Consider the following 26,258-nt stretch of genomic DNA (forward strand, 5'->3'; position numbering starts at 1 on the left):
CTAAGCATCACCCGAGCCGAGCATACGCCGAGTGCTAATTACATTATATGAACTCAATATGGTGAGCATCTCGCCATCAATCTGCCGCTCGCTAATTGCATTTGATCTCTTTTAGCACGTTCCTTTCAAAACACAAGCTGGGAACGTGTGCGACTTTATTTCCGTCATCTGTAAACAAGGACTTGGTGAAGAGCGGAGACTCGAGGTCTCTCCCCCCCCCCCCCCCCCCTTTCAGGTCTTCCCGGCAGTCTGCTCCACCTGTCGTCTCAGGAAGTTCATCTCCTCCTCTGAAAACTTAGAGGTCAGCGCTACGTTGTCGTAGTCAAAGCTTCGGTCGAGAGAGAAGGATTGGATCTCGTCGCCAAGATGCTGGGAGGGAGAAATGAGAGCAAAGTCAACGTGGATTCCTAAAAAATATAAAAACGCTTGAATCCTAACACAAGAATCCTACGGCATGGGGAAAAATGGACAGTGACACCTTATGGATGTAGTCTTGTCCACTGGGACCTTTAGCAAGTATGAGAAGTTTTAAAAGCACAAATGCACGTCTACTTGAAACTTTGGCAGAGACTCTGTCCTTGGTCCTTGAACTATGTCCAAAGTTGGTCACCGATGGTTGATGCTCATAAAAGGATGGGATTCCAAATTTTTCTCAGGTATCAAAGTTAAAGATTCCTTCAAGGAATTCTTCAAAACTACAAAACGTTCGAGCCTCACTGCCTACTTTGTTGGTGTTGGTGCTCTAAACCTGCTGCAACGACCTTGGTCAACGACGGCTGCTCTTCTGTTCTTACAGGAAGTGACTCAGAGGTTTCTTTGAGGAAAGCTTGAATGTCCTCTGGCCAAATGTTCCGGTTTTATCGTAGGTACCATCAACCTATCAAATCTTCTTTACTGGTCTGTGACCATGAATATTCTGCTCATCTTGGTTCAGCTTCCAGTTGTGGAACTATTATGGGTGGCTGCATCACTCCCATCTCTGACTGACGCAAATGCCTGGGCATAATGTTCCTAGTATGCTAGATCCAACCAAGTTAGCCCTATTCCTGCATACTGGGGCTCATTTACTTACCCGGTCCAGTCGCGATCCAGCGGCGCGTTCTCCCACGAGGATTCGGGTTCTGCCCGATGTCCACCAGTTGTCGCTGCTGTGCTGAGGTCCGCCGGAGTTCACCTGCTTCTTCCCGGTGCATGTGAGCGCTGATCTTGCGACACTTTTCGTTTTTTAAATTCCACGGTTTTTACGAATCCATAGGGTTGTCCAACGGCCACGCCGCCCCAATTTCTGTTGTGTGAAAGCCGGTGCCATTGCGCTGAAATCCGATTGTGTGCGCCAAAATCCTGGCGGAATTCGGCGCAAAATGGAAAAATTCGGGAAACCCGACGGAAATGCAACCGCGGAGCCCTTAGTAGATGAGCCCCACTGACTGTATTCCATGTACCTCTCTTTGGCTTGTTTGCAGACCTCACTATTGTTACCTTGACCAACTAATCTCCTACCTAGAACCGGACCTGGTCTGGAACATGGTTATCCTTTTGCTTGACACCTGATGTTTCACACCAGGTTCTTTCCATCCAGCCAAATATCATCTCCTCTAGGGTCAGCTGTCCCCAACATCGGGAACATTTCTAAGTGATGAAGGCCACATTCCTGTATAGTGGTTGAAGGGTGAAAACCAGGTAGCTCACCGGTCAGGACATAGTGTGGCTCCACAACCCTCAAATTGTTGTATTCTGACTGGTTTCATAGGGTTCGGTGTCCTTATGGTAACTCTTATCCAGTCCAGATTGTGTCTAGGAAGTAAAAGACTTCCTGCCGTTCCATAAAAATCAATTCAGAAGGAAAACTAAACTTCTGCAAATCAAGTGAACTCAATATGAGAATCGCCTGTTTACAAACGGCACATAAATCCATTTGTATCATTGCCGGGATATTATTATGCAGACAGAAATGCAATAAATGCGCTCTTGAAATTTATGAACCTCTCTGCTTTGCTTGTTGAGGCTCTCCATCTCGTGAGCTTAGAGGAAGATTATGGAGTGTGTGAGGCGATTAGGGAATCCGAGCTACTGTAAATAACAAAGTGGAGACTACTGGAGTTTACACCCCATGAGGAGAGATCTGCAGGGAGGAAAGCAATGGGCACAGAGGAAGAAGTCACAGGGACAAGACTCCCCGGACAGGAGGCAGAAGATAACTGAGAAATACTCAAAGGGACAGAAAAACACAGGACAAAGAGTGCAGAACACAACGGAGAGGAAGGCACAAAACATAAGAAATTGCAAACCACAGAGGAGTTGACAGGAGAAGACAGTAGAGAGGGCAGAGCGCGGAGGACGAGAGGGGGCAGAGCGCGGAGGACGAGAGGGGGCAGAGCGCGGAGGACGAGAGGGGGCAGAGCGCGGAGGACGAGAGGGGGCAGAGCGCGGAGGACGAGAGGGGGCAGAGCGCGGAGGACGAGAGGGGGCAGAGCGCCGAGGACGAGAGGGGGCAGAGCGCCGAGGACGAGAGGGGGCAGAGCGCCGAGGACGAGAGGGGGCAGAGCGCCGAGGACGAGAGGGGGCAGAGCGCCGAGGACGAGAGGGGGCAGAGCGCCGAGGACGAGAGGGGGCAGAGCGCCGAGGACGAGAGGGGGCAGAGCGCCGAGGACGAGAGGGGGCAGAGCGCCGAGGACGAGAGGGGGCAGAGCGCCGAGGACGAGAGGGGGCAGAGCGCCGAGGACGAGAGGGGGCAGAGCGCCGAGGACGAGAGGGGGCAGAGCGCCGAGGACGAGAGGGGGCAGAGCGCCGAGGACGAGAGGGGGCAGAGCGCCGAGGACGAGAGGGGGCAGAGCGCCGAGGACGAGAGGGGGCAGAGCGCCGGGGGTGAGAAGGGGCAGAGCGCCGAGGACGAGGCAGAGTGCCGAGGACGAGAGGAGGCAGAGCGCCGAAGACGAGAGGAGGCAGAGCGCCGAGGACGAGAGGAGGCAGAGCGCCGAGGACGAGAGGAGGCAGAGCGCCGAGGACGAGAGGAGGCAGAGCGCCGAAGACGAGAGGAGGCAGAGCGCCGAGGACGAGAGGAGGCAGAGCGCCGAGGACGAGAGGAGGCAGAGCGCCGAGGATGAGAGGAGGCAGAGTATTAGCAGAGGACAGGACATACACAATAGCCAGATGCATCACTATACCTCCTCTGCTGAACTCTCCGTCCCAGAAGAAGTGTGACTCTGTAGACACGTACTTCTTACAATGAGCTTCATACCCCCATCAGCCCCCGGGTCCAGGTTGGCCTCTCCAGGGAATAACACTGCAGGGGATACAGACAAGATCAGGTTAAAAAATTAATATTTAACATTTGCTGGGGGGTTGCAATGAATTCAATGTAATGGGCCTATAACACTGCTCATCCAGAGCCTCCAGGTGCACAGATAGGCTATTAGATTTCCAAATGTGTCCAAAACCCTCTAAATCTCCTGCACCTGATATCCACACATGTATTGGACCCTCCATCGATGTATAACGTGGCTGCAGATAATAGAAAAGCGGACGACTTTCGCCGGGGACTATTTTTAAAGTGGAGTTAAGTAACATAAACATGTTTGCAATTCTCCTCGGCGGCGGCCACGAGAGCGGAGCAATCAGCCCGTGTTTACTGGGGGACGTGTCAGGTAGAGAACATCTCAGCTCTAAATTTAGCCCCGGTGTGACAGTAAATGAAAGCGTCTAATCTGCAGGCTTCATTCTGCCGGGTAATGTTTAATCAAGCAGCTACTTCACCAGCGAAAAGTCTGACAGCAAAAATCAGGAGGGGCAGACGGGGCGACAAGGAGGACGACTCCGAGCCACCGGCTCCTTGCATCGTCCAAACGGATTTAATGGGCAAAATTACTGAGAAAATCAATCCAGTCCTGGTCAACTTGGTCACATCAAACTCACAAATTACTAGAAAACAAGAAGGTGGTGATGGATCTCAAGGGGGTTCCGCTAGACTGAAGGACCTAACTAAACTCCCAGCCACTCAGGTCGGGGATGAAATTCCCTCTAAATTCTAAATTCCCTCTTTTATGTGAAGTCTCACAAAAAATTATCTCCACCAAAATCAGGGAAATATGACTCTTCTCACCTAATTTGCACATGAGATGAGTCAAGTTTAGTTTGTACGGGGGGGAAGTATCACAGAAACCTGGGCATATGAAGCGGCACTATCCCAACAACCACTAAACGTGACTAAGCTCATGTGAAAATGAGGTGAGAAGAGTCATATTTGCCCAACTTTGGGGAAGATATTTTATTGGTAAACCAGTGAGATTTTTATTTCATGTTACCAGAGGGGACTAGTAGTTTAGTGGGGTAAAACCTTGGTGACTGTTTCCTTTTAAGGGGGCTTCCGTATTCATTAGCTCCACAATTTACTATACTCTGTAGTATCGTAAGGGGGCACCTCTACTGTGAAAGACCATAAGGTGCTACCATCAAGGGTGTTTCTCTACTGTACAGGAGCTTAATAGGCTCCTTTACTCCCTAAGGGGATACCTCTATTGTGCAAAGACCTCAAAGGAGCTACCATCAAGGGCGTTCCTCTACTATACAGGAGCTCCAGGGCGTTCCTCTACTATACAGGAGCTCCAGGGCGTTCCTCTACTATACAGGACCTCAATAGGCTCCTCTACTCCCTAAGGGGATACCTCTACTGTGCAAAAAGGAGCTCAAGGGCATTTCTCTACTATACAGGAGCTCAAGGGCATTTCTCTACTATACAGGACCTCAGGGGCATTTCTCTACTATACAGGACCTCAGGGGCATTTCTCTACTATACAGGAGCTCAAGGGTGTTGCTCTACTATACAGGAGCTCAAGGGTGTTGCTCTACTATACAGGACCTCAAGGGCATTTCTCTACTATACAGGAGCTCAAGGGTGTTGCTCTACTATACAGGAGCTCAAGGGTGTTGCTCTACTATACAGGACCTCAGGGGCATTTCTCTACTATACAGGAGCTCAAGGGAATTTCTCTACTATACAGGACCTCAGGGGCATTTCTCTACTATACAGGACCTCAGGGGCATTTCTCTACTATACAGGACCTCAGGGGCATTTCTCTACTATACAGGAGCTCAAGGGTGTTGCTCTTCTATACAGGACCTCAAGGGTATTTCTCTACTATACAGGACCTCAAGGGCATTTCTCTACTATACAGGAGCTCAAGGGCATTCTTCTACTATACAGGACCTCAGGGGCATTTCTCTACTATACAGGACCTCAGGGGCATTTCTCTACTATACAGGAGCTCAGGAGCATTTCTCTACTATACAGGAGTTCAAGGGCATTCTTCTACTATACAGGACCTCAGGGGCATTTCTCTACTATACAGGACCTCAGGGGCATTTCTCTACTATACAGGACCTCAAGGGCATTTCTCTACTATACAGGACCTCAAGGGCATTTCTCTACTATACAGGACCTCAGGGGCATTTCTCTACTATACAGGACCTCAGGGGCATTTTTCTACTATACAGGAGCTCAAGGGCATTTCTCTACTATACAGGACCTCAGGGGCATTTCTCTACTATACAGGAGCTCAAGGGAATTTCTCTACTATACAGGACCTCAGGGGCATTTCTCTACTATACAGGACCTCAGGGGCATTTCTCTACTATACAGGACCTCAGGGGCATTTCTCTACTATACAGGAGCTCAAGGGTGTTGCTCTTCTATACAGGACCTCAAGGGTATTTCTCTACTATACAGGACCTCAAGGGCATTTCTCTACTATACAGGAGCTCAAGGGCATTCTTCTACTATACAGGACCTCAGGGGCATTTCTCTACTATACAGGACCTCAGGGGCATTTCTCTACTATACAGGAGCTCAGGAGCATTTCTCTACTATACAGGAGTTCAAGGGCATTCTTCTACTATACAGGACCTCAGGGGCATTTCTCTACTATACAGGACCTCAGGGGCATTTCTCTACTATACAGGACCTCAAGGGCATTTCTCTACTATACAGGACCTCAAGGGCATTTCTCTACTATACAGGACCTCAGGGGCATTTCTCTACTATACAGGACCTCAGGGGCATTTTTCTACTATACAGGAGCTCAAGGGCATTTCTCTACTATACAGGACCTCAGGGGCATTTCTCTACTATACAGGAGCTCAAGGGCATTCTTCTACTATACAGGACCTCAAGGGCATGTCTCTACTATACAGGACCTCAGGGGCATTTCTCTACTATACAGGAGCTCAAGGGCATTTCTCTACTATACAGGACCTCAAGGGCATTTCTCTACTATACAGGACCTCAGGGGCATTTCTCTACTATACAGGAGCTCAAGGGCATTTCTCTACTATACAGGAGCTCAAGGGCATTTCTCTACTATACAGGAGCTCAAGGGCATTTCTCTACTATACAGGACCTCAAGGGCATTTCTCTACTATACAGGACCTCAGGGGCATTTCTCTACTATACAGGAGCTCAAGGGTGTTGCTCTACTATACAGGAGCTCAAGAGTGTTGCTCTACTATACAGGACCTCAAGGGCATTTCTCTACTATACAGGACCTCAGGGGCATTTCTCTACTATACAGGAGCTCAAGGGCATTTCTCTACTATACAGGACCTCAGGGGCATTTCTCTACTATACAGGACCTCAAGGGTGTTGCTCTACTATACAGGAGCTCAAGGGTGTTGCTCTACTATACAGGACCTCAAGGGCATTTCTCTACTATACAGGAGCTCAAGGGTGTTGCTCTACTATACAGGAGCTCAAGGGTGTTGCTCTACTATACAGGACCTCAGGGGCATTTCTCTACTATACAGGAGCTCAAGGGCATTTCTCTACTATACAGGACCTCAGGGGCATTTCTCTACTATACAGGAGCTCAAGGGCATTTCTCTACTATACAGGACCTCAGGGGCATTTCTCTACTATACAGGACCTCAAGGGCATTTCTCTACTATACAGGACCTCAAGGGCATTTCTCTACTATACAGGACCTCAAGGGCATTTCTCTACTATACAGGACCTCAAGGGCATTTCTCTACTATACAGGACCTCAGGGGCATTTCTCTACTATACAGGACCTCAGGGGCATTTCTCTACTATACAGGAGCTCAAGGGTGTTGCTCTTCTATACAGGACCTCAAGGGTATTTCTCTACTATACAGGAGCTCAAGGGCATTTCTCTACTATACAGGACCTCAGGGGCATTTCTCTACTATACAGGAGCTCAAGGGCATTCTTCTACTATACAGGGCCTCAAGGGCATTTCTCTACTATACAGGACCACAAGGGCATTTCTCTACTATACAGGACCTCAGGGGCATTTCTCTACTATACAGGAGCTCAAGGGCATTTCTCTACTATACAGGACCTCAGGGGCATTTCTCTACTATACAGGAGCTCAAGGGCATTTCTCTACTATACAGGACCTCAGGGGCATTTCTCTACTATACAGGAGCTCAAGGGCATTCTTCTACTATACAGGACCTCAAGGGCATTTCTCTACTATACAGGACCTCAGGGGCATTTCTCTACTATACAGGAGCTCAAGGGCATTTCTCTACTATACAGGAGCTCAAGGGCATTTCTCTACTATACAGGACCTCAGGGGCATTTCTCTACTATACAGGACCTCAGGGGCATTTCTCTACTATACAGGAGCTCAAGGGCATTTCTCTACTATACAGGACCTCAAGGGCATTTCTCTACTATACAGGACCTCAGGGGCATTTCTCTACTATACAGGAGCTCAAGGGTGTTGCTCTACTATACAGGAGCTCAAGGGTGTTGCTCTACTATACAGGACCTCAAGGGCATTTCTCTACTATACAGGACCTCAGGGGCATTTCTCTACTATACAGGAGCTCAAGGGCATTTCTCTACTATACAGGGCCTCAAGGGCATTTCTCTACTATACAGGACCTCAAGGGCATTTCTCTACTATACAGGACCTCAAGGGCATTTCTCTACTATACAGGACCTCAAGGGCATTTCTCTACTATACAGGACCTCAGGGGCATTTCTCTACTATACAGGACCTCAGGGGCATTTCTCTACTATACAGGACCTCAGGGGCATTTCTCTACTATACAGGAGCTCAAGGGTGTTGCTCTTCTATACAGGACCTCAAGGGTATTTCTCTACTATACAGGAGCTCAAGGGCATTTCTCTACTATACAGGACCTCAGGGGCATTTCTCTACTATACAGGAGCTCAAGGGCATTCTTCTACTATACAGGACCTCAAGGGCATTTCTCTACTATACAGGAGCTCAAGGGCATTTCTCTACTATACAGGACCTCAAAGTTGTAGAGGTTCCTCTACAGTGCAGGACCTTAAAGTTGTTCCTCTACCATAAAAGACCTCAACGGAGGGACCTCAAGGGTGTTCCTCTACTGTGCAGTACTTAAAGGGTGTGCAAAAATCTCAAGGAGCTACAGTCAAGGGTGCTCCTATAATCTACACGACATCAAGGGCGTACCTCTACTGTCTAGGTCCTCAAGGGAGATTCTCTACCGTCAGGTTCCTCTATTCTGTAGAACCCTTAGGGGGTGCATCTCTTGTGTAAAAAACTCAAAGGAGCTATAGTTAAGGTTGTTCCTCTACCGTAGTGGACCTCAAGGGATTCCCTCTACTATACAGGACCTTAAGGTTGTTCCTCTAGTGTACAGCACCACAAGGGGGTTCATTTACTGCACAGCAACTCAAGAGAGATTCTCTTCTGTGCAGACCCTTGATATGTTGTGTGATCCATGTGGAGCAGGAAAGTCTTTTTAGGTCCAGAAGAAGAGGACCATCCTTGACATCCTCAAGGAGCTACAAACAAGGGTGTTCCTCTATTCTACAGGACCTCAAGGGTGTTCCTCTTCTTTACAGGATCTCAAGGCAGTTCCTCTATTGTACAGAACCTTGAGGGAGTTCCTTTGCCGAGCAGGACCTTGAAGGAGTGTTCCTCTAATCTAAAGGATCTTGAAGGACGCTGCTGGACTTCATAGGGCTATGCCAATCTAGAGGACGTCAACATGGTCCTCTTCTTCTGGACCTAAAAAGGCTTTCCTGCTCCACATGGGTCACGCAAAATTGATTGGTGAAGGTCCAACACATCAGGGGGAGAAGGCGATACATGAATAATCTTCTCCATTTCCAGTAACTCCATGCACCCTACATGGCTGAGGAATACAAGACGAAGTTATTCTGTACCCAACACAAAAGGAGAGAACATGAAAATCTTCAGAGATTTCCAAGACGACCAAAAAAGGCAAAGGCCGAGCAGCTTAATCACCCCGATTATATAGAAAATGCTATAAAGGACTGATTTCTCTGTCCTTCCCCAAGGATTGCGGGGCTCCCGCTCCTTAGGACTGTCACAATACCTGCCAGGGGCGGGATAACCAGGGCCGGCAGCCAGGATACAAGCGCATTCCTGCCAATTCAGCATTTTTGCAAATACCAAAGTAAATTAATTGGCGTTCATTCATTATGCAGTCTAATTACTATAAACCAAATAACTGCGGATCCACAAGGCGCCCCCTATCTCTCTCCGCCGCGAGCGCCCTCAGACACGGTGAATATTTGATCCCAGCTCACGCGGAGCTCTCTCGTCTATACTGACCTGAATATTTTTCCGTTTTCCTATACGTCTTAATGGTGGCGTCTGCTGTGAGGTAGGCAGGGCAGGAGTTGGGGGGGGGTCGACATAATCCGTCTCTACCCCGTGAAGTTGCCTGTTGGCACTTGAGCGGCATAGGCCCATGATGATCCTAATTAAGCTGCTAATTACATTCTCGATGGAGGTGATTAATGAGCAACAGGAGTGCTTTGCAGGCTGCCAATGGCGGCAATGAGACAGAGATAATTGAGTAAGTATTGACGTCTGATGCTAGACACAGCCTGCAAATTATTTTACAAGTTCCCCTAGTTCAAAGGACACTTTTAAGATCAAGTAAATATAGAACGGAGCTAAGAAACCTCTGACTAGCTCTAGTCTCAGGGGTGGGCAGTAGCATGGAGGATCTGTCAGCTCTCCTGCGTGGTGCAGTATATAGAGGATGTGCAGCTCTCCTGTGTGGTGTAGTATATAGAGGATGTGTCTCCTGTGTGGTGTAGTATATAGAGGATCCGTCAGCTCTCCTGTGTGGTGTAGTATCTAGAAGATCCGTCAGCTCTCCTGTGTGATGTAGTATCTGGAGGATCTGTCAGCTCTCCTGTGTGATGTAGTATCCGGAGGATCCGTCAGCTCTCCTGTGGGTGTAATACCTAGAGGATCCATCAGCTCTTCTGTGTGGTGCAGTATAGAGAGGATGTGTCAGCTCTCCTGTGTGGTGTAGTATCTGGAGGATCAATCAGCTCTCCTGTGTGATGCAGTATCTGGAGGATCTGTCAGCTCACCTGTGTGATGTAGTATCTGGAGGATCCGTCAGCTCTCCTGTGTGGTGTAGTATCTGGAGGATCCGTCAGCTCTCCTGTGTGGTGTAGTATCTGGAGGATCCGTCAGCTCTCCTGTGTGGTGTAGTATCTGGAGGATCCGTCAGCTCTCCTGTGTGGTGTAGTATCTGGAGGATCCGTCAGCTCTCCTGTGTGGTGTAGTATCTAGAAGATCCGTCAGCTCTCCTGTGTGGTGTAGTATCTGGAGGATCCGTCAGCTCTCCTGTGTGGTGTAGTATCTAGAGGATCCGTCAGCTCTCCTGTGTGGTGTAGTATCTAGAGGATCCGTCAGCTCTCCTGTGTGGTGTAGTATCTGGAGGATCTGTCAGCTCTCCTGTGTGGTGAAGTATCTGGAGGAGCCGTCAGCTCTCCTGTGTGGTGTAGTATCTGGAGGATCCGTCAGCTCTCCTGTGTGGTGTAGTATCTAGAAGATCCGTCAGCTCTCCTGTGTGGTGTAGTATCTGGAGGATCCGTCAGCTCTCCTGTGTGGTGTAGTATCTAGAGGATCCGTCAGCTCTCCTGTGTGGTGTAGTATCTAGAGGATCCGTCAGCTCTCCTGTGTGGTGTAGTATCTGGAGGATCCATCAGCTCTCCTGTGTGGTGTAGTATCTAGAGGATCCGTCAGCTCTCCTGTGTGGTGTAGTATCAAGAGGATCCGTCAGCTCTCCTGTGTGATGTAGTATCTGGAGGATGTGTCAGCTCTCCTGTGTGATGTAGTATCTGGAGGATGTGTCAGCTCTCCTGTGTGGTGAAGTATCTGGAGGAGCCGTGAGCTCTCCTGTGTGATGTAGTATCCGGAGGATCCGTCAGCTCTCCTGTGTGGTGTAGTATGTAGAGGATCCGTCAGCTCTCCTGTGTGGTGTAGTATCAAGAGGAGGATCCGTCAGCTCTCCTGTGTGGTGTAGTATGTAGAGGATCCGTCAGCTCTCCTGTGTGGTGTAGTATCAAGAGGATCAGCTCTCCTGTGTGGTGTAGTATCTAGAGGATCCGTCAGCTCTCCTGTGTGGTGTAGTATCAAGAGGATCCGTCAGCTCTCCTGTGTGGTGTAGTATCAAGTGGATACGTCAGCTCTCCTGTGTGGTGTAGTATCTGGAGGATCTGTCAGCTCTCCTGTGTGGTGTAGTATCTAGAGGATCCGTCAACTCTCCTATGAGGTATAGTATCTAGAGTATCTGTCAGCTCTCCTGTGTGGTGTAGTATCTGGAGGATCCGTCAGCTCTACTGTGTGGTGCAGTATCCTCTAGATACTACACAAAGGAGAGCTGATTGATCCTCCAAATACTACATCACATCACATGGAGGATATGTCAGCTCTCCTGTGTGGTGTAGTATCTGGAGGATCCATCAGCTCTTATGTGTGATGTAGTATTTGGATGATCAATCAGCTCTCCTGTGTAGTGTAGTATCTGGAGGATCCATCAGCTCTTATGTGTGATGTAGTATTTGGAGGATCAATCAGCTCTCCTGTGTAGTGTAGTATCTGGAGGATCCATCAGCTCTTATGTGTGATGTAGTATTTGGAGGATCAATCAGCTCTCCTGTGTGTAGTATCTAGAGTATCTGTCAGCTCAGAGAAAGAGAACACTTGCTCAAAGGTTTCATCTTAGTTTCAGGCTGGTCCCTGTTCATACTGGCAATGCGATATATTGGTGTCTCCTGAAAATAACCTGACCCTATCTAATAAAAAAGATTGATATACCGGTGGCAAAGAAAATCTCAGCTCACGCCTCACGTCTACAACAAAAGTTTACACGAAGCATCAGCGGACAATAAAAGTCTTTGTCCGCTATTGACCACCTCCATTATAAAGACGGTAAGAGGGAAGAATTAGAACATACAAACACTTGGACTTGTCTCGTCATTGTCTGAATCGATATCTGAAGAATTGAAGTAATTGTCCACCTGGAAAAAAAAGAGGAACAAAACAAGATCACGACACAAAAATATGTATTCTCTGCGGTCAATGGCCACGAAGCTGAGAGCGGTCAACGCTAAACGCGAACTCACAACAATATAATCTCTACGAATACAACTCACAATTCACAAAATGGGAGCAAAGAGAGAAATAACAGGAAGTTTCTTAAAGGGGAAAAGAAAAAGATAGAACTGCACTATCTATGGGCAACCAAAGTTCTTGAGGTTTCGAAGGATGTATCAAATGGGTGGTTCCCCTCAACACTCTAATCCTTAGAACCGATACATGTATTTGTATCTAGGGATAGATCAACCCATGTGTCACATTCCTTTTTCCTCTGAGATGGTCTGTGAGGTATTCAAAAGGTAAAGTCTTGAGTCATGAGCCTCCTAGAACCCTTCTGTGGTGCTATACTTCCTTGCCAGAGATTTTCTTGTGGCTCATCCACCAAGTTGTCTTCTTTTCTGATTCTGTACCTTATTTGATATCCTGTTTTGACTTCGGATTGTAAAGACTTCTCCTCGTAAACATCTACCTTAAGCTTCCAGGCGAAAGCAAAATCATCTTTAACCCTTCGCAGGATCTGTTAGAGAGTTCCAGATAGTGGGTTTGCCCAGTCTGACAGCTTGTAATTACAATGAGCGGGGCTTCCTTAATGGACTTATCTTCGGTAGTCCAGCTCTTGGTTTGACATACCCTCCCAAGATAAGTGGGGTCGGATGAGCAGCTTTCAAAAATAATATGATTACATGCTACATGGGTCCGAGAGCGTAATAAAGTTGTATCCTCTGATATTGGAGTCCTGCACAGAAAGGTATATACACTGTAGATACCCCGGAATACTCACCTGTACTCGGCCTGAATATGTAAGGCTGTGACAATTGCCCACTGTAATCCCTTCATCAAGTGTCAACTGCAAGAAATAAAAAATTTACAAAAAAATAACTAACTGGTTCCAGAGGTCAACGGACCACCAAACACCAACCCAAACTGGAGTGCCAACAAAGGACTGAAAAAATACGTCTGATCGCAAGATCTGAGTTGCAAGAGTTTATCCTTGGTTATGCCATCTAGACAACCTAGTGGGGCAGTTAATATTAAAGGGGTTGTCCAGCGACAAGTTAGCCCCTATCCCAGTGATGGCAAACCTTTTCAAGACCGAGTGCCCAAATGACAACAAAAACCCACATATTTATTGCAAAGTGCCAACACAGCAATTTAAGCAGCAACTCTCTGTTCTACCACAAATTCAATAGAAGAAGACCATCATCAATAAACTGCACCTGCCCGTACCTTCTCACTCTTTCTACAGGCCGAAGAAGCCGAGCATGTGTTGCTTTGAAATAACACTTTGAGAGAGGCAGCTACATTGCCTGTGCCTGCAGGTGAATTCTTTAAGTCATGCCTGGTGAACTCAGTGCTGGGGAAATGTGGCCTGGGTGCCCACAAAGAGGGCCCTGAGTGCCACCTCTGGCACCCGTGCCATAGGTTCGCCAACACTGCCCTATCCGAATCTTGCTGATCGGTGCAGGGCTTAGTGATAGGACCCCCTTAGATAACAAGAATGAGACCTCCCCTGCAACCCATAAGAACGAAACAGCCGGTCTTACAAGTGTGCTGCCGCTCCATTCACCGTCTACGGAACGGACGTCAGCTCCTTAGAGATCAGTAGGGCAGCTGGGTGCATGTGCAAATGTCTACTCTATTAATCAGGGGTAAAACTACCTTGGAAATTACGGACCACTTTTTTCGTGATCTGTTGGGGATGACCGAGATCTTCACCCACCAGCAAGTTACCCATTGTCCTTTGGATAAGAGCTAACATGTTGACACTGAACAATCCCTTTAAGGTCTCCATTGATGGTGCTAAACACTACTAAGTTTTGATAGCCCATCCTACTGGGAAGTCACTAATATAAATCTATAGTAAGACCATCAGTAGTACCAAACTGGGGTGACTGCTCCTTCTCGCTGAGGGGTGTAAGTTTGATAACAGACAAGCCTAGTACCTGCTTGGGTTCATCTTGATTGATGCCAACATCTGTTGTATCTTGTGTCCCTTGTGTGATCTGTGACTTCTGTACTTGTGAGCCATCAAACATGTCCTCACACTCCTGCTGATGGGCTCCTAATCCTGAAGGCAAATACGGTGATCAGCTGCAGAATATTCACAGAAGCCAATGAAGGACGAAGTTGAATGCACATAAATGTGAGATTATATACAAGCAAATGCATTCTAAAGTTATATACTTAAAGGGGTATTTCCATTAAGACAAGATTCTTAAATATACTCAGGATAACAAAATAATACATTTTACATAGATATAATTCCAACCTGTCTCTACAAATTTGGTTGTACCTGGATACAAACATAAATTTTCTGACTATAGTCAGATTCTTCTCACGAATAGCTTCTTCTGTCTGCACACTTCAGTATTTTCTTCCTCCTGCCCCTCCCCCCTGCATTATAAGACCAGCTCAGACACAGGCACTTCCTGCAGGCACAAACTCTACTAGCTACAGACCAATAAAGTCTTTACCCACTCTGTGTGTGTTATAGATGAGATGTAGCACAGGTGAGACGGTCATTGTGTTTTATATGCATCTCATGAATCTCATAATCTCTGCCTCATCTCTCTTTTCTGTGTTTTCAGTCTCTTTTCAGTTATAGTGAATGGTCAGAAGCTAAATGTAAGTGTAGATAATCCATGTACCCTGATAATCTATGCACATTGTCAGCACACAGCATCTTACAGCACTAGAGGGATCATGAAGTGTCTGCTTATAGAGTCCCCGCTCACACTCTGGAATCTTACACTGACCATCAGTGAGTGATATGAGCTAATAACAGCAATAAAACCGAGTAACATTGTAAAGTAAAGTGGGTTAAAAATAATCTTTACTGTGTAAACATCACCAGGGAATTAAAATTTGAGAATTTTCTTTCATGGGCAAACCCATATAATAATAAAGAAACAGTAAAAAAATACAATGTGGACATCAGTGAAAATGTATCTCCAGCTAAGGCACATAAAACCGTGTGAAGCCTCAAAATAAGCGTAAAAGTTCTAGATTCAAACTTAACTTTGTATCTCTACACCTCACCAGTCAGACCACACATGGAGTTAGGCCCTGATAAGGGACCATCATCAACAAACTGAATGGGAAATTTTTACTTTTCAACATGGTTGAACCTCGTGGAATTCTGTCCTTCATTCAGGTTATAAGAACTCATTTTCTTTTATTATTTTTATGAATTTTACAAGATTATTTTTCCAGTTGGTAAAACCAACAAGAACTTTAGAAAACCAATGCCAACCAACTTCTACCAAGGCCAAAAGAAAATCATGGGATGCCTCAATAGGGAGGCCCCTTTGCATCTATAAAAATCCTTATTCTGACCACACATGAAACATTGTATGATTTTATGAGAAGGATATTAGTCATTGACCCAAAACTTGTTCTCGGGAAGTACCTTGTAGGTTTTTACGACTTTTGGTTAAACTTGATGAACGTCTGTTCTTTCAAACTTTCCAAGCAGGTTAGTAAGACATACGAGTCACTAAATTATTTTTACGAATGTTCAAAACAGGTCTTTCCCATAATTCCATCGAAAAACAATATCCCGCCAACCGGCTCAGCGTAGGCCAGATGCTCATTTCGAGAAATAATATGACACTTGCTGATCACCAGGCCTCCAGTGATTTCATGTGGCGGCCATCTGAATTGAGGCATATTTTTACCTTTTCGCTACATGTGCCGTGAAGAGTTTGATCAAACGTCCTTTGGAATTAAACACTAGGGGGCATGAAGGCAGGATAAAAAAAAAAAAAATTAAAAAAAAAAATCAATGTTTTATGCTCAAGTGAGATTCATGTGCTTCTCGCCCCCTACTCTCTTTCTCTACCCCCGCTGCTTGTTACCTTCTGCTAAGCCCCTCATAAAAGTTTCATCCTTGCTTAAGCTCCTTCCGTCAAGACAAAGAGACATCTGTTCCGAGATGGCCCTTCACAGCCGGATATGTATCAGGTATGAAAATAATATTCCTCTGAAGATTGGAGGGAAAAAAAATCCTGTGGTCTTCAAATTGAGCTCTTCACGTCAAACTATAAAGAGAATCTTTCATTCAAATGAGGTGTATACGGTCCCCAGAAGAGAAGACAATTCCGAGCTTATTGCCTAGATCCTCGAGACTCAAGCCAACATCAATTACTAATCAGCGGCCGGGCATGTAAGAGAGCGCTTCATGTTATTTGACACTTTTATTTTGCTGGGTGCCCTTCTCACCTACCTTTCATGTGGAGCCTAATCTCGCTACCAGTGCACAAAGGCGGACTGAATGCCTTTTTTCGGTAATCTCTCTATGGGGCTTTACGGAAAGGGGAAAGAATGTGGAACCCAAGAGAGAGGCTCCTTCTGAGCTTATCCGTGAAACAAAAGATCTGTTAAGGATCTTACAAATCGGAAGTTTTATTTGACACTGAAAAGAAATCTTCTCCTTTATTTTTCATAAAATATTTATATAACCCAACATGGGGCCCTTGTAGGGAAAAAAATCCCCTCTTCTGTTCAGTAGAATAAAGTTAGAAGAAAAATTTCATTTGCTATACCTGCTGTGAATTAGACAGCATAGAGAATCTTCGAGAGGCTTCTAAAGGTGGAATGTGTTTGCCGGCCGAGGGGACAGGTGATTTTTATTTTTAACTCTGTCGTAGTTGACGACCAAGATTGGGTTCATGCCTTCATATAGAAAGACAAATTCAGTAACGGCGGTGGTAGATACATTGTCAGATGGACCCCAACAGCATCTGACTATAATGGGAGCTTTCATGTTGATGGAACCTGCACCCAAGGCTCTTACAGGATCTCCAACTCAGATGTGAAACTAGCCGAGAGTGGAATGTGTTTGCCAGCCGAGGGGACAGGTGATTTGTATTTTTTAACTCTGTCATAGTTGACGACCAAGATTGGGTTCATGCCTTCATATAGAAAGACAAATTCAGTAACGGCGGTGGTAGATCCATTGTCGGATGGACCCCAACAGCATCTGACTATAATGGGAGCTTTCATGTTGATGGAACCTGAACCCAAGGCTCTTACGGGATCTCCAACTCAGATGTGAAACTAGCCGAGAGTGGAATGTGTTTGCTAGCCGAGGGGACAGGTGATTTGTATTTTTTAACTCTCTCATAGTTGACGACCAAGATTGGGTTCATGTCTTCATATAGAAAGACAAATTCGGTAACGGCGGTGGTAGATCCATTGTCGGATGGACCCCAACAGCATCTGACTATAATGGGAGCTTTCATGTTGATGGAACCTGAACCCAAGGCTCTTACGGGATCTCCAACTCAGATGTGAAACTAGCCGAGAGTGGAATGTGTTTGCTAGCCGAGGGGACAGGTGATTTGTATTTTTTAACTCTCTCATAGCTGACGACCAAGATTGGGTTCATATCTTCATATAGAAAGACAAATTCGGTAACGGCGGTGGTAGATCCATTGTCAGATGGACCCCAACAGCATCTGACTATAATGGGAGCCTTCATGTTGATGGAACCTGCACCCAAGGCTCTTGCGGACCTCCAACTCAGATGTGAAACTAGTCGAGAGTGAAAACATCCATTTACAATATGCAGTGAAAGTGTAATGAAACTCTTGTCGATTTGGCACCTTGGATAACACTCGAAGAAAATGTTCAATAGAAACAACAAAACTTTCTGTAATTCACAGCACAAATTGTCTTAATACGACACTGAAATATTTTTAGAGGGACGGAATACTTTAAAAGGTAAATTTCTAAAGGTCGTAAAATACCATCACAAATGCAAAAGCTTTTTATCGTAATCATCATACACATAATATCGATAGGATAAGATCTGTGAATCATCTGACAAGATACAGACCCCAAATGGCTTCCAAGTCATCTTCAAATGTGGTTGCCTTCTGCTGGACCTTTGAGAGCGTGTTATAATAAGGGGTCCTTTACAGTGTCAGAGCCTAGGTCCACTAGAGTTTCTTCTGGTGCCTTCTACTCCTACCTTTCAGTATTAAGGGGTTGGCCACTCTTTTACATAAATTGCCCTTGTGCCTTTACGGTCTTAAAAATAATCCCTAAGTGCTCATCACGTGATTCAGCATCCCTACTACTGCTAACCTTTGTGCTGTGTGCAGACTCTCTGTGATTTCTTCTTTGCATGTCTGAGCTCTGATGAATAGGAGGAGTTGCAGCAGGATGGTCATCCCGTTCCCCACTCTTCCTGTCTCAGTCAATGAGAATAGACAGTGAAAAGAGAGACACAGTGGGTGACCCCATGATGACGGACTGCAGCAGTGAGAGAGAGGAAGCTGTGTATATATGCAGAGGGCAGCATGGGGAGAACAGGGAAAGGCTGAAGCTCTAAAAGGAGGCAAAGACACAGGTGCATATACATGCAGGGACATGTCTAATGGAAGAAAAGTGGCCAGTGTATGTTAAAATCATTCCCAAATTCTTGAAATGACGATCAATTTTCAAACAATACTTGTCCTAAACAGGCCTTTTAAAACCTACTGTCATCTTATGTGGACTAGCATCCTAAACTTAATAGACATTTACTTCTTTTGAATGGCAAAAAGGAGGTTGGGCTTGAAGCACCAATGGGCTCACTACTGTAGGCTCATCCCAAGAGACTGCTAAATGGTTTGGTCTTCCATAAACAGGATCTCAAACTCATTGTTCTGATGCATGAAAAAATTAAAAACTTGTGATTACAAATTTCATAGATGTATAAAGCATCTAAATACATAAATACTCCATATGCTCTCTGTTCCTGTAGTTACATGTTACTCTTCCTCCGCTTGTAATCGATTTATGGTAGGGAATGTGTACAGAGGCTAGTGATATAGATTAAGATTTGGGTGCAGGGTGAGCAATGGGCACTCTGCCCCTCCCCAGTAATGTGCCCTGTGCCCCTCCCCAGTGATGTGCCCTGTGCCCCTCCCCAGTAATGTACCCTGTGCCCCTCCCCAGTAATGTACCCTGTGCCCCTCCCCAGTAATGTACCCTGTGCCTCTCCCCAGTAATGTACCATGTGCCCCTCCCCAGTAATGTACCCTGTGCCCCTCCCCAGTAATGTACCCTGTGCCCCTCCCCAGTAATGTGCCCTCTGCCCCTCCCCAGTAATGTACCCTGTGCCCCTCCCCAGTAATGTGCGCTCTGCTCCCAACTTGGAAAAAAAAACTGATATTTTTGTTTACATATTAAACAAGAAAACCTCAAATCTCTCCTGGTGATGGGTATTCGGCCCCCGGTGATGGGTATTCGGCCCCCGGTGATGGGTATCCGGCCCCCGGTGATGGGTATCCGGCCCCCGGTGATGGGTATCCGGCCCCCGGTGATGGGTATTCGGCCCCGGTGATGGGTATTCGGCCCCCGGTGATAAGTATTCGGCCTCTTTGCTCAGTGATGAGTAGAAGCTTTAGAGCTGGTGCAGCCAGGAGTCTTCTTGGGAAGATGCTACAAGTTCCTCACCCTTGGATTTGGGAATCCTCTGCCTCCTCCTTGCAGATCCTCACCAATTCCCTTACGTTGGATGGTGAAAGTTGGTGGAAGCCATTTTCCAGTCTCTCCAGAGATGCTCCATTGGGTTCAGGTCCGGGTTCTGGCTGGGTCGGTCAGGAATGGTCACAGAGATGTTCTGAAGCCTCTGCTGTGATATTTAGCTGTGTGCTTAAGGTCATTGTCTTGTTGGAAGGTTTGGCCCAGTCTGAGGTCCAGAGCATCTAGAAGAGCCTCTCATGCAGGATATCTCTGTACTTGGCTGCATTCTTCTCTCCTTCCATTACACCCAGTGGTCCTGTCCCCCCCCACCCAGTGGTCCTGTCTTAAAAACATTGAGTGCTGTAGAAATTATTATGTAACCTTGGACAGATCTGTGCCTTGCCACAATTCTTTCTCTGAACTCCTTGGGCAGTTCCTTAGACCTCATGATTCTCATGTGCCCTGACATGCACTGTGAACTGTGAGGTCTTATATAGACAGGTGGGCTCCTTTCCTAGTTATGTCCAATCAGTTTAATTAAACACAGCTGGACTCCATTGAAGGAGTAGAACCATCTCAAGGAGGATCAGAAGGAAATGGACAGCACTTATCACCATGTGATATTTCAGTTTTTCTTGTTTAATAAATTAGCAAAAAAATCTACATTTCTGTTTTTTTTTCTGTCAGGATGGGGGCAGCGTTCACATTAATGAGCAAAGATAAAAGATCTTAGCAATTGGTTGCAATGAAACAAAAAAAGGAAAGGGGTCTGAATACTTTCTGTACCCTCTGTATTCTCAACTTTAAGCTTCTCTTATAAAAGTTCCTCTTCATTTCTCATTTCAAGTATAACCCGGTCACTGGCCTCTGTTTTATCTGTACCTGTTACTGGTGGCAGACGAAAGGGATTATTCATCACCTCTAAGCTGTGGAACCGGATTCATGGATTTATAATGAGAAGATATTGCATCATTTATAGAACGTCACCCTGATACTATTATCACATCAGACATCATGTGTCTCCTGCCGCTTTGGCATAATTTTTCTTAACAGGAGGTAAGTCAGTCCTTATGGAGCAACTATTGGAAATACTCAAGTGGGGTTTTTGTTTAGCTTTTTAGAAAAGTACCGTAAAGGAAATCCAAACATGATAAACCAAGGACACTTACACGTAGATCCAGGCACCGGGACTGTGGTAATCTCCTTATATTTCTTATCCATGGTCTCTTTCCTTCTAAAATCATCTTTTATAATTATGATAATGAGTCTGAAGGGCTCTGGAGGTGTAACCAGAGCCCCTCCGTACTGTAGCTTCACAGACTGTTCCACTCCGCCCTCCCACTGTGTAAGATTCCATCGGGCCGAGGGTGGGGGAAGTTCTGAGAGAGCAGAGGGGGAGGGGAAAAAATGTAACAACCCACACGGCGCTGGGATCCAGAGGCTTTTCCAGCAGTGATCGCGGGTGCTACCTGTGGGTGTATGAAGAGGCCTCAGCCCGTGGGCTCTCTCCATACATGCTTAACGGACCCATGATTTATTTCATGTATTTTTTTTTTTTTATTAGATTTTATTGATCATTATTTTTATTAATATTATATTTTTTAAAGTTAATTATAACATTTTACAAGATTCCATATTTTTTTGGTTTCTATGTTTTTTGTCAACCACAGAATAAAAAAAAATTCTTCCGAATCCGTCTGGTTTTCCGGTGGCCACGCCCCCGATTTCTGTCACGTGAAAGCCGCCGCCGATGTGCCACATTCCGATTCCGTGTGTCAAAATCCGGGGGCAATTCGTCTCAAATCGGAAAAATTCTGGAAACCCGGTGGAAAAAGGCGATTCGGACCCTTAGTAAATGTGCCCCACTGTGTCTACTTAAAATTTTACATATTTAATGCATGTTTTTGAAGACAATATAAAATGAAATAAAAAATATTGCATTCACAGAGGAATAATGATCACGGGTAACCAGACAGCCCCCGTGTTACATAGACGATCAGTTCTGTAGGTTTGTTTATAAGCTAATTTTGTATGCAAGTCACATTTGGCATATTTAGTGTATATTTAACTCAAGACAAATTGGGGGTCATTTACTAAGGGCCCGATTTGCGTTTTCCCGACGTGTTACCCGAATATTTCCGATTTGCGCCGATTTCCCCTGAATTGCCCCGGGATTTTGGCGCACGTGATCGGATTTTGGCGCATCGGCGCAGGCATGCACGCGACGGAGATCGGGGGGCGTGGCCGAACAAAGACCCGACGGATTCGGAAAAACCGCCGCATTTAAAACAAAAAATGTGTAGCGAAAATTACACTTACCTTCACTAGGTATAGGCCGGTGAATTTCAGGGCATTCCAGCGCGCCTCCGGGGAACTACCTTAGTGAATCCCGGCCGGACCCGAATCCACCGCAGAGAACGCACCGCTGGATCGCGAACGGACCGGGTAACTAAATCTGCCCCATTATATCTTGAGTTTCAAAATTTTGGGTTGACATGGGAACAAGGATTAACAATAAAACTTCATTGGAGACACCTTATAGCTGATCATTGTAGCCTGGGACTAAAGTAACTAAATAACCTGCGTCCAGGGATGTCACAGGGGGCAAAGAGGTCTGTCTTTAACTTAAAGTCGTCTGGAAGTTGGGTGTTCTCAAGTCGGGGACTGTCTGTATACAAGTACCGTATTTTTCGGACTATAAGGTGCACAAAAAAATCCTTTGATTTTCTCAGAAATCAAAGGTGCGCCTTATAGTCCAGTGCGCCTTATGTATGAACTGTACTTACAGACAACAGCTGCCTTGAACTGTGCACAGGTCTGCCACCTGCTGGTCATTCATCCTTATAATCAGGTGTGCCTTATAGTCCAGTGCGCCTTATATATGAACCGTACTTACAGACAACAGCTGCCTTGTACTGTGCACAGGTCTGTCACCTGTTGGTCATTCATCCTTATAATCAGGTGCGCCTTATAGTCCAGTGCGCCTTATTCATGATCCGTACTTACAGACAACAGCTGCCTTGTACTGTGCACAGGTCTGCCACCTGCTGGTCATTCATCCTTATAATCAGGTGCGCCTTATAGTCAAGTGCGCCTTATATAAGAACCGTACTTACAGACAACAGCTGCCTTGCACTGTGAACAGGTCTGCCACCTGCTGGTCATTCATCCTTATAATCAGGTGTTCCTTATAATCCGATGCGCCTTATATATGAACCGTACTTACAGACAACAGCTGCCTTGCACTGTGCACAGGTCTGCCACCTGCTGGTCATTCATCCTTATAATCAGGTGAACCTAGATGTTTTAGCAGGCATTATCGATGGTGTGCCTTATAATCTGGTGCGCCTTATAGTCCTTCATAATATACCTATCTATATATGCATATTTAAGTATTTTAATTTACAAAACTTATTGATTTTTCATAGTAATAGAACAAAAAATAAAAATTATACACATCACATAATAAATATAATCGTTTTTGCACTTTCTTACATTATTTCATCATCCTCATTGTTGTTATAACCATAGTGATTATTTTTAGAATCATATTAACATTATTCATATCATTTTAAAAATATACTGTAACTATTAACATTTTACATTCATTATCATCATGATTCATAATATTTCAACTTAAAACTTGTTGTTATCCTGTATAACTCCACCCTGATCAAAATTTATTATATACTTATTTTTTTTTTTTTTTTTTTATAATGCAAAATTTTTGATGACATCGGCATTTTTTTTTTTTTATTATTATTCCTTCATGACCCAGCCACAGTTTTTTTAATTTTATTTTTTTGCTATATTTCGGGACACCACATGTTTAATATTATTCATATAATTTTAAAAATATACTGTAACTATTCACATTTTACATTAATTATTATCATGATTCATAATACTTCAACTTAAAACTTGCTGGTGTCCTGTATAACTCCACCCTGACCAAAATTTATTTTATCCTTTTTACGTTTTTTTTATAACGCAAAATTTTTGTTGACATCGGAAATTTTTTCTTTTATTATTCCTTTGTAAATTCATGATCCAGCCACAGTTTTTTTAATTTAATTTTTTTTTTTGCTATATTTCGGGCACCACATGTTTAATATTATTCATATAATTTAAAAAATATACTGTCATTTTTCATTAACATTTTACATTAATTATTATCATGAGTAATAATATTTCAACTTAAAACTTGTTGTTATCCTGTATAACTCCACCCTGACCAAAATTTTTGGGTTTTTTTATAACGCAAAATTTTTGTTGACATCGGGATATTTTTTTTTTTATTCCTTTGTAAATTCATTATCCAGCCGCTGTTTTATTTTATATATTTTTTTTTAGCTATATTTTGGGCACCGCAGGTTTTCCAGTAATTTTATGCCCGGTTAACAAAAACAATAACAACATTAAGATAGAAGGAGCAGATGTTGCCAAGTGGGCTGTAAACTAAAAACAACCTTAAATATTCACGGGGGACTCGAAATGCTCAGACCGTAAAAAAAAAAAAAAAAAAACACAACTTTCCACCCACCGGCCGCCTCGCTGCACATATCGGGAATCAAGCTTAGAAAACAATGGGAGCCGCTTATTACAGAACATCTTCACGTGGAGCAAGGGAGAAATACACACAACCTAGAGATAACAAAATGCTAAAAGGTACAAAGAAAAAAAAAAAAATAAAGATAAAATTTTAACACTTTTACTTTTACCTTGGTTTTTACTTTAAAGTGTCCGTATCTTTTTTGTGTTTTTTTTTCTTTTTTTAAAGGGAAACCACCAAAGGGATCTGACTCGGACCTTATACAGGCGGTCCCCTACTTAAGAACACCCGACGTACAGACGTACCCTTGTTACAAACAGACCTCTGGATGTTGGTAATTTACTGTACTTTAGTCTTAGGCTACAATGAACAGCTATAATACCATATATACTCGAGTATAAGCCTAGTTTTTCGGCACAAAGAAATGTGCTGAAAACCCCAAACTCGGCTTATACTAAGGTAAAAAAAATATATCGGTTTTACTAGGTTTTTGTGGTAAAATTAGGGGCCTGCGTTTATACTGGGGTCGGCTTATACTCGAGTATATACGGGTAGTATTTAAAGTGTCTGCAATGAAGCTTTATTGTAAATCCTGGTTCTTATGACAATCCAACATTTTTAAAGTCCGATTGTTACAGAGACCAAAAAAAAATTTGACTGGGGGTTACAATGATAAAGTATACAGTTCCGACTTACATACAAATTCAACTTAAGAACGAACCTATAGAACCTATCTACCTGTATGTGGACAACTTATTTGTCCATATAAAATATTAAAAATTTTTTTTTAATGAAATACCAAAAATAAAAAATTCAGCTCAGCAATCCAGCAGGGTATGGACCCTTTGTGGATACCTTGTGGAAGGCAGGTGAAGGTGGATAGGAATTCTTCATACGTCTGCTCTGGGATGCTGATGAACCGGCTCAAAACATTTTTCGCCATTTCTTCATCTGCCACAACGTCAGAGCTCGGCATGATGGGAACTCGATCCTGCGGGATGATATATACACGAAAAGTAAGTGAAAATACATGAAAAAGATTTTAAAAATATAGTGGTAAAGAGGGGTTTCAATGTGGGTAAACATTTTCAAATGCTATGATTAAGAGGCTGGTTTGAGGCTAGAAACGCGTCAGTAAACGGCATACTTGTTTTTAATGGATTATGATATAAAGAATTCCACTTTTAACACAGTGCCAGAAGAATTCCTGTCTTTGTAATTAATATTTTCAAAATCGGTGCAGCTAGTGAGGTCTGATCGAGGTTTTCATAGTGATTGTGGTGATCAAAAAGAGGCTGGAAGGCCTTAGTAGACGATTGCAGAAAGGATTCCCATCAATTCTGTTAGGACTGAATACTTAGTCATTAATGTAGTACATTATATACGTCACTCGGTCTGGGGGTTCGTTACAATGTATGGCTGTAACTAATTCAGAGCTAACTAAACAAATACTGTAGGTAGAACAAGGATTTATTTATTTTTTTACAAATCTCATCCCCACTTTACGGAATAAATAGGGGAAGTTAGATTTGTCCTGTGTCTGCTTATATTCTTCAGATATTTGCCGTATCAATGTAGCAGGGTTGTATCCGTGCTGAATGAGCAACAAAATTAAATTTAAATTTATAAACGAAATGGGCGTGTCCTAATTTGCAACACCGTGCACATAATTCGAAGTACAGGCAGTCCCCGGGTTACGTACAAGATAGGTTCCATAGGTTGAATTTGTGTGTAAGTCGAAACTGTATATTTTATAATTGTAGATCCAGACAAATTTTTTTTTCCGCCCCAGTGAAAAAATGGAGTTTTAAATTTTTTCGCTGTAATGAGGCCAAGGATCATCAATAAAGCTTCATTACAGACACTGT

At 44.5% G+C, this 26,258-nt stretch overlaps 1 protein-coding gene across 3 annotated transcripts in view; it reads right to left on the minus strand.

Moving 5' to 3' along the window:
* Positions 1 to 220: 220 nt before the first annotated feature.
* IFTAP (intraflagellar transport associated protein) overlaps positions 221 to 26,258 on the minus strand; it is a 37,018-nt gene continuing 10,980 nt past the window's right edge. The window contains exons 2-7 of one of the 3 annotated variants that reach the window (XM_072119033.1): positions 25,246 to 25,381; positions 14,327 to 14,451; positions 13,165 to 13,230; positions 12,241 to 12,304; positions 3,165 to 3,283; positions 221 to 369 (exon numbers count right to left, since the gene is read on the minus strand). In XM_072119033.1, the coding sequence (XP_071975134.1) occupies positions 232 to 369; positions 3,165 to 3,283; positions 12,241 to 12,304; positions 13,165 to 13,230; positions 14,327 to 14,451; positions 25,246 to 25,366 (633 nt within the window). In that variant the 5' untranslated portion in view covers positions 25,367 to 25,381 and the 3' untranslated portion in view covers positions 221 to 231. The remainder of the gene's footprint in view (positions 370 to 3,164; positions 3,284 to 12,240; positions 12,305 to 13,164; positions 13,231 to 14,326; positions 14,452 to 25,245; positions 25,382 to 26,258) is intronic. The other 2 variants (XM_072119034.1, XM_072119036.1) reach the window with 2 other exon arrangements.

Source organism: Engystomops pustulosus, chromosome 7, assembly GCF_040894005.1.
Source record: "Engystomops pustulosus chromosome 7, aEngPut4.maternal, whole genome shotgun sequence".
NCBI classification, from domain to species: domain Eukaryota; kingdom Metazoa; phylum Chordata; class Amphibia; order Anura; family Leptodactylidae; genus Engystomops; species Engystomops pustulosus.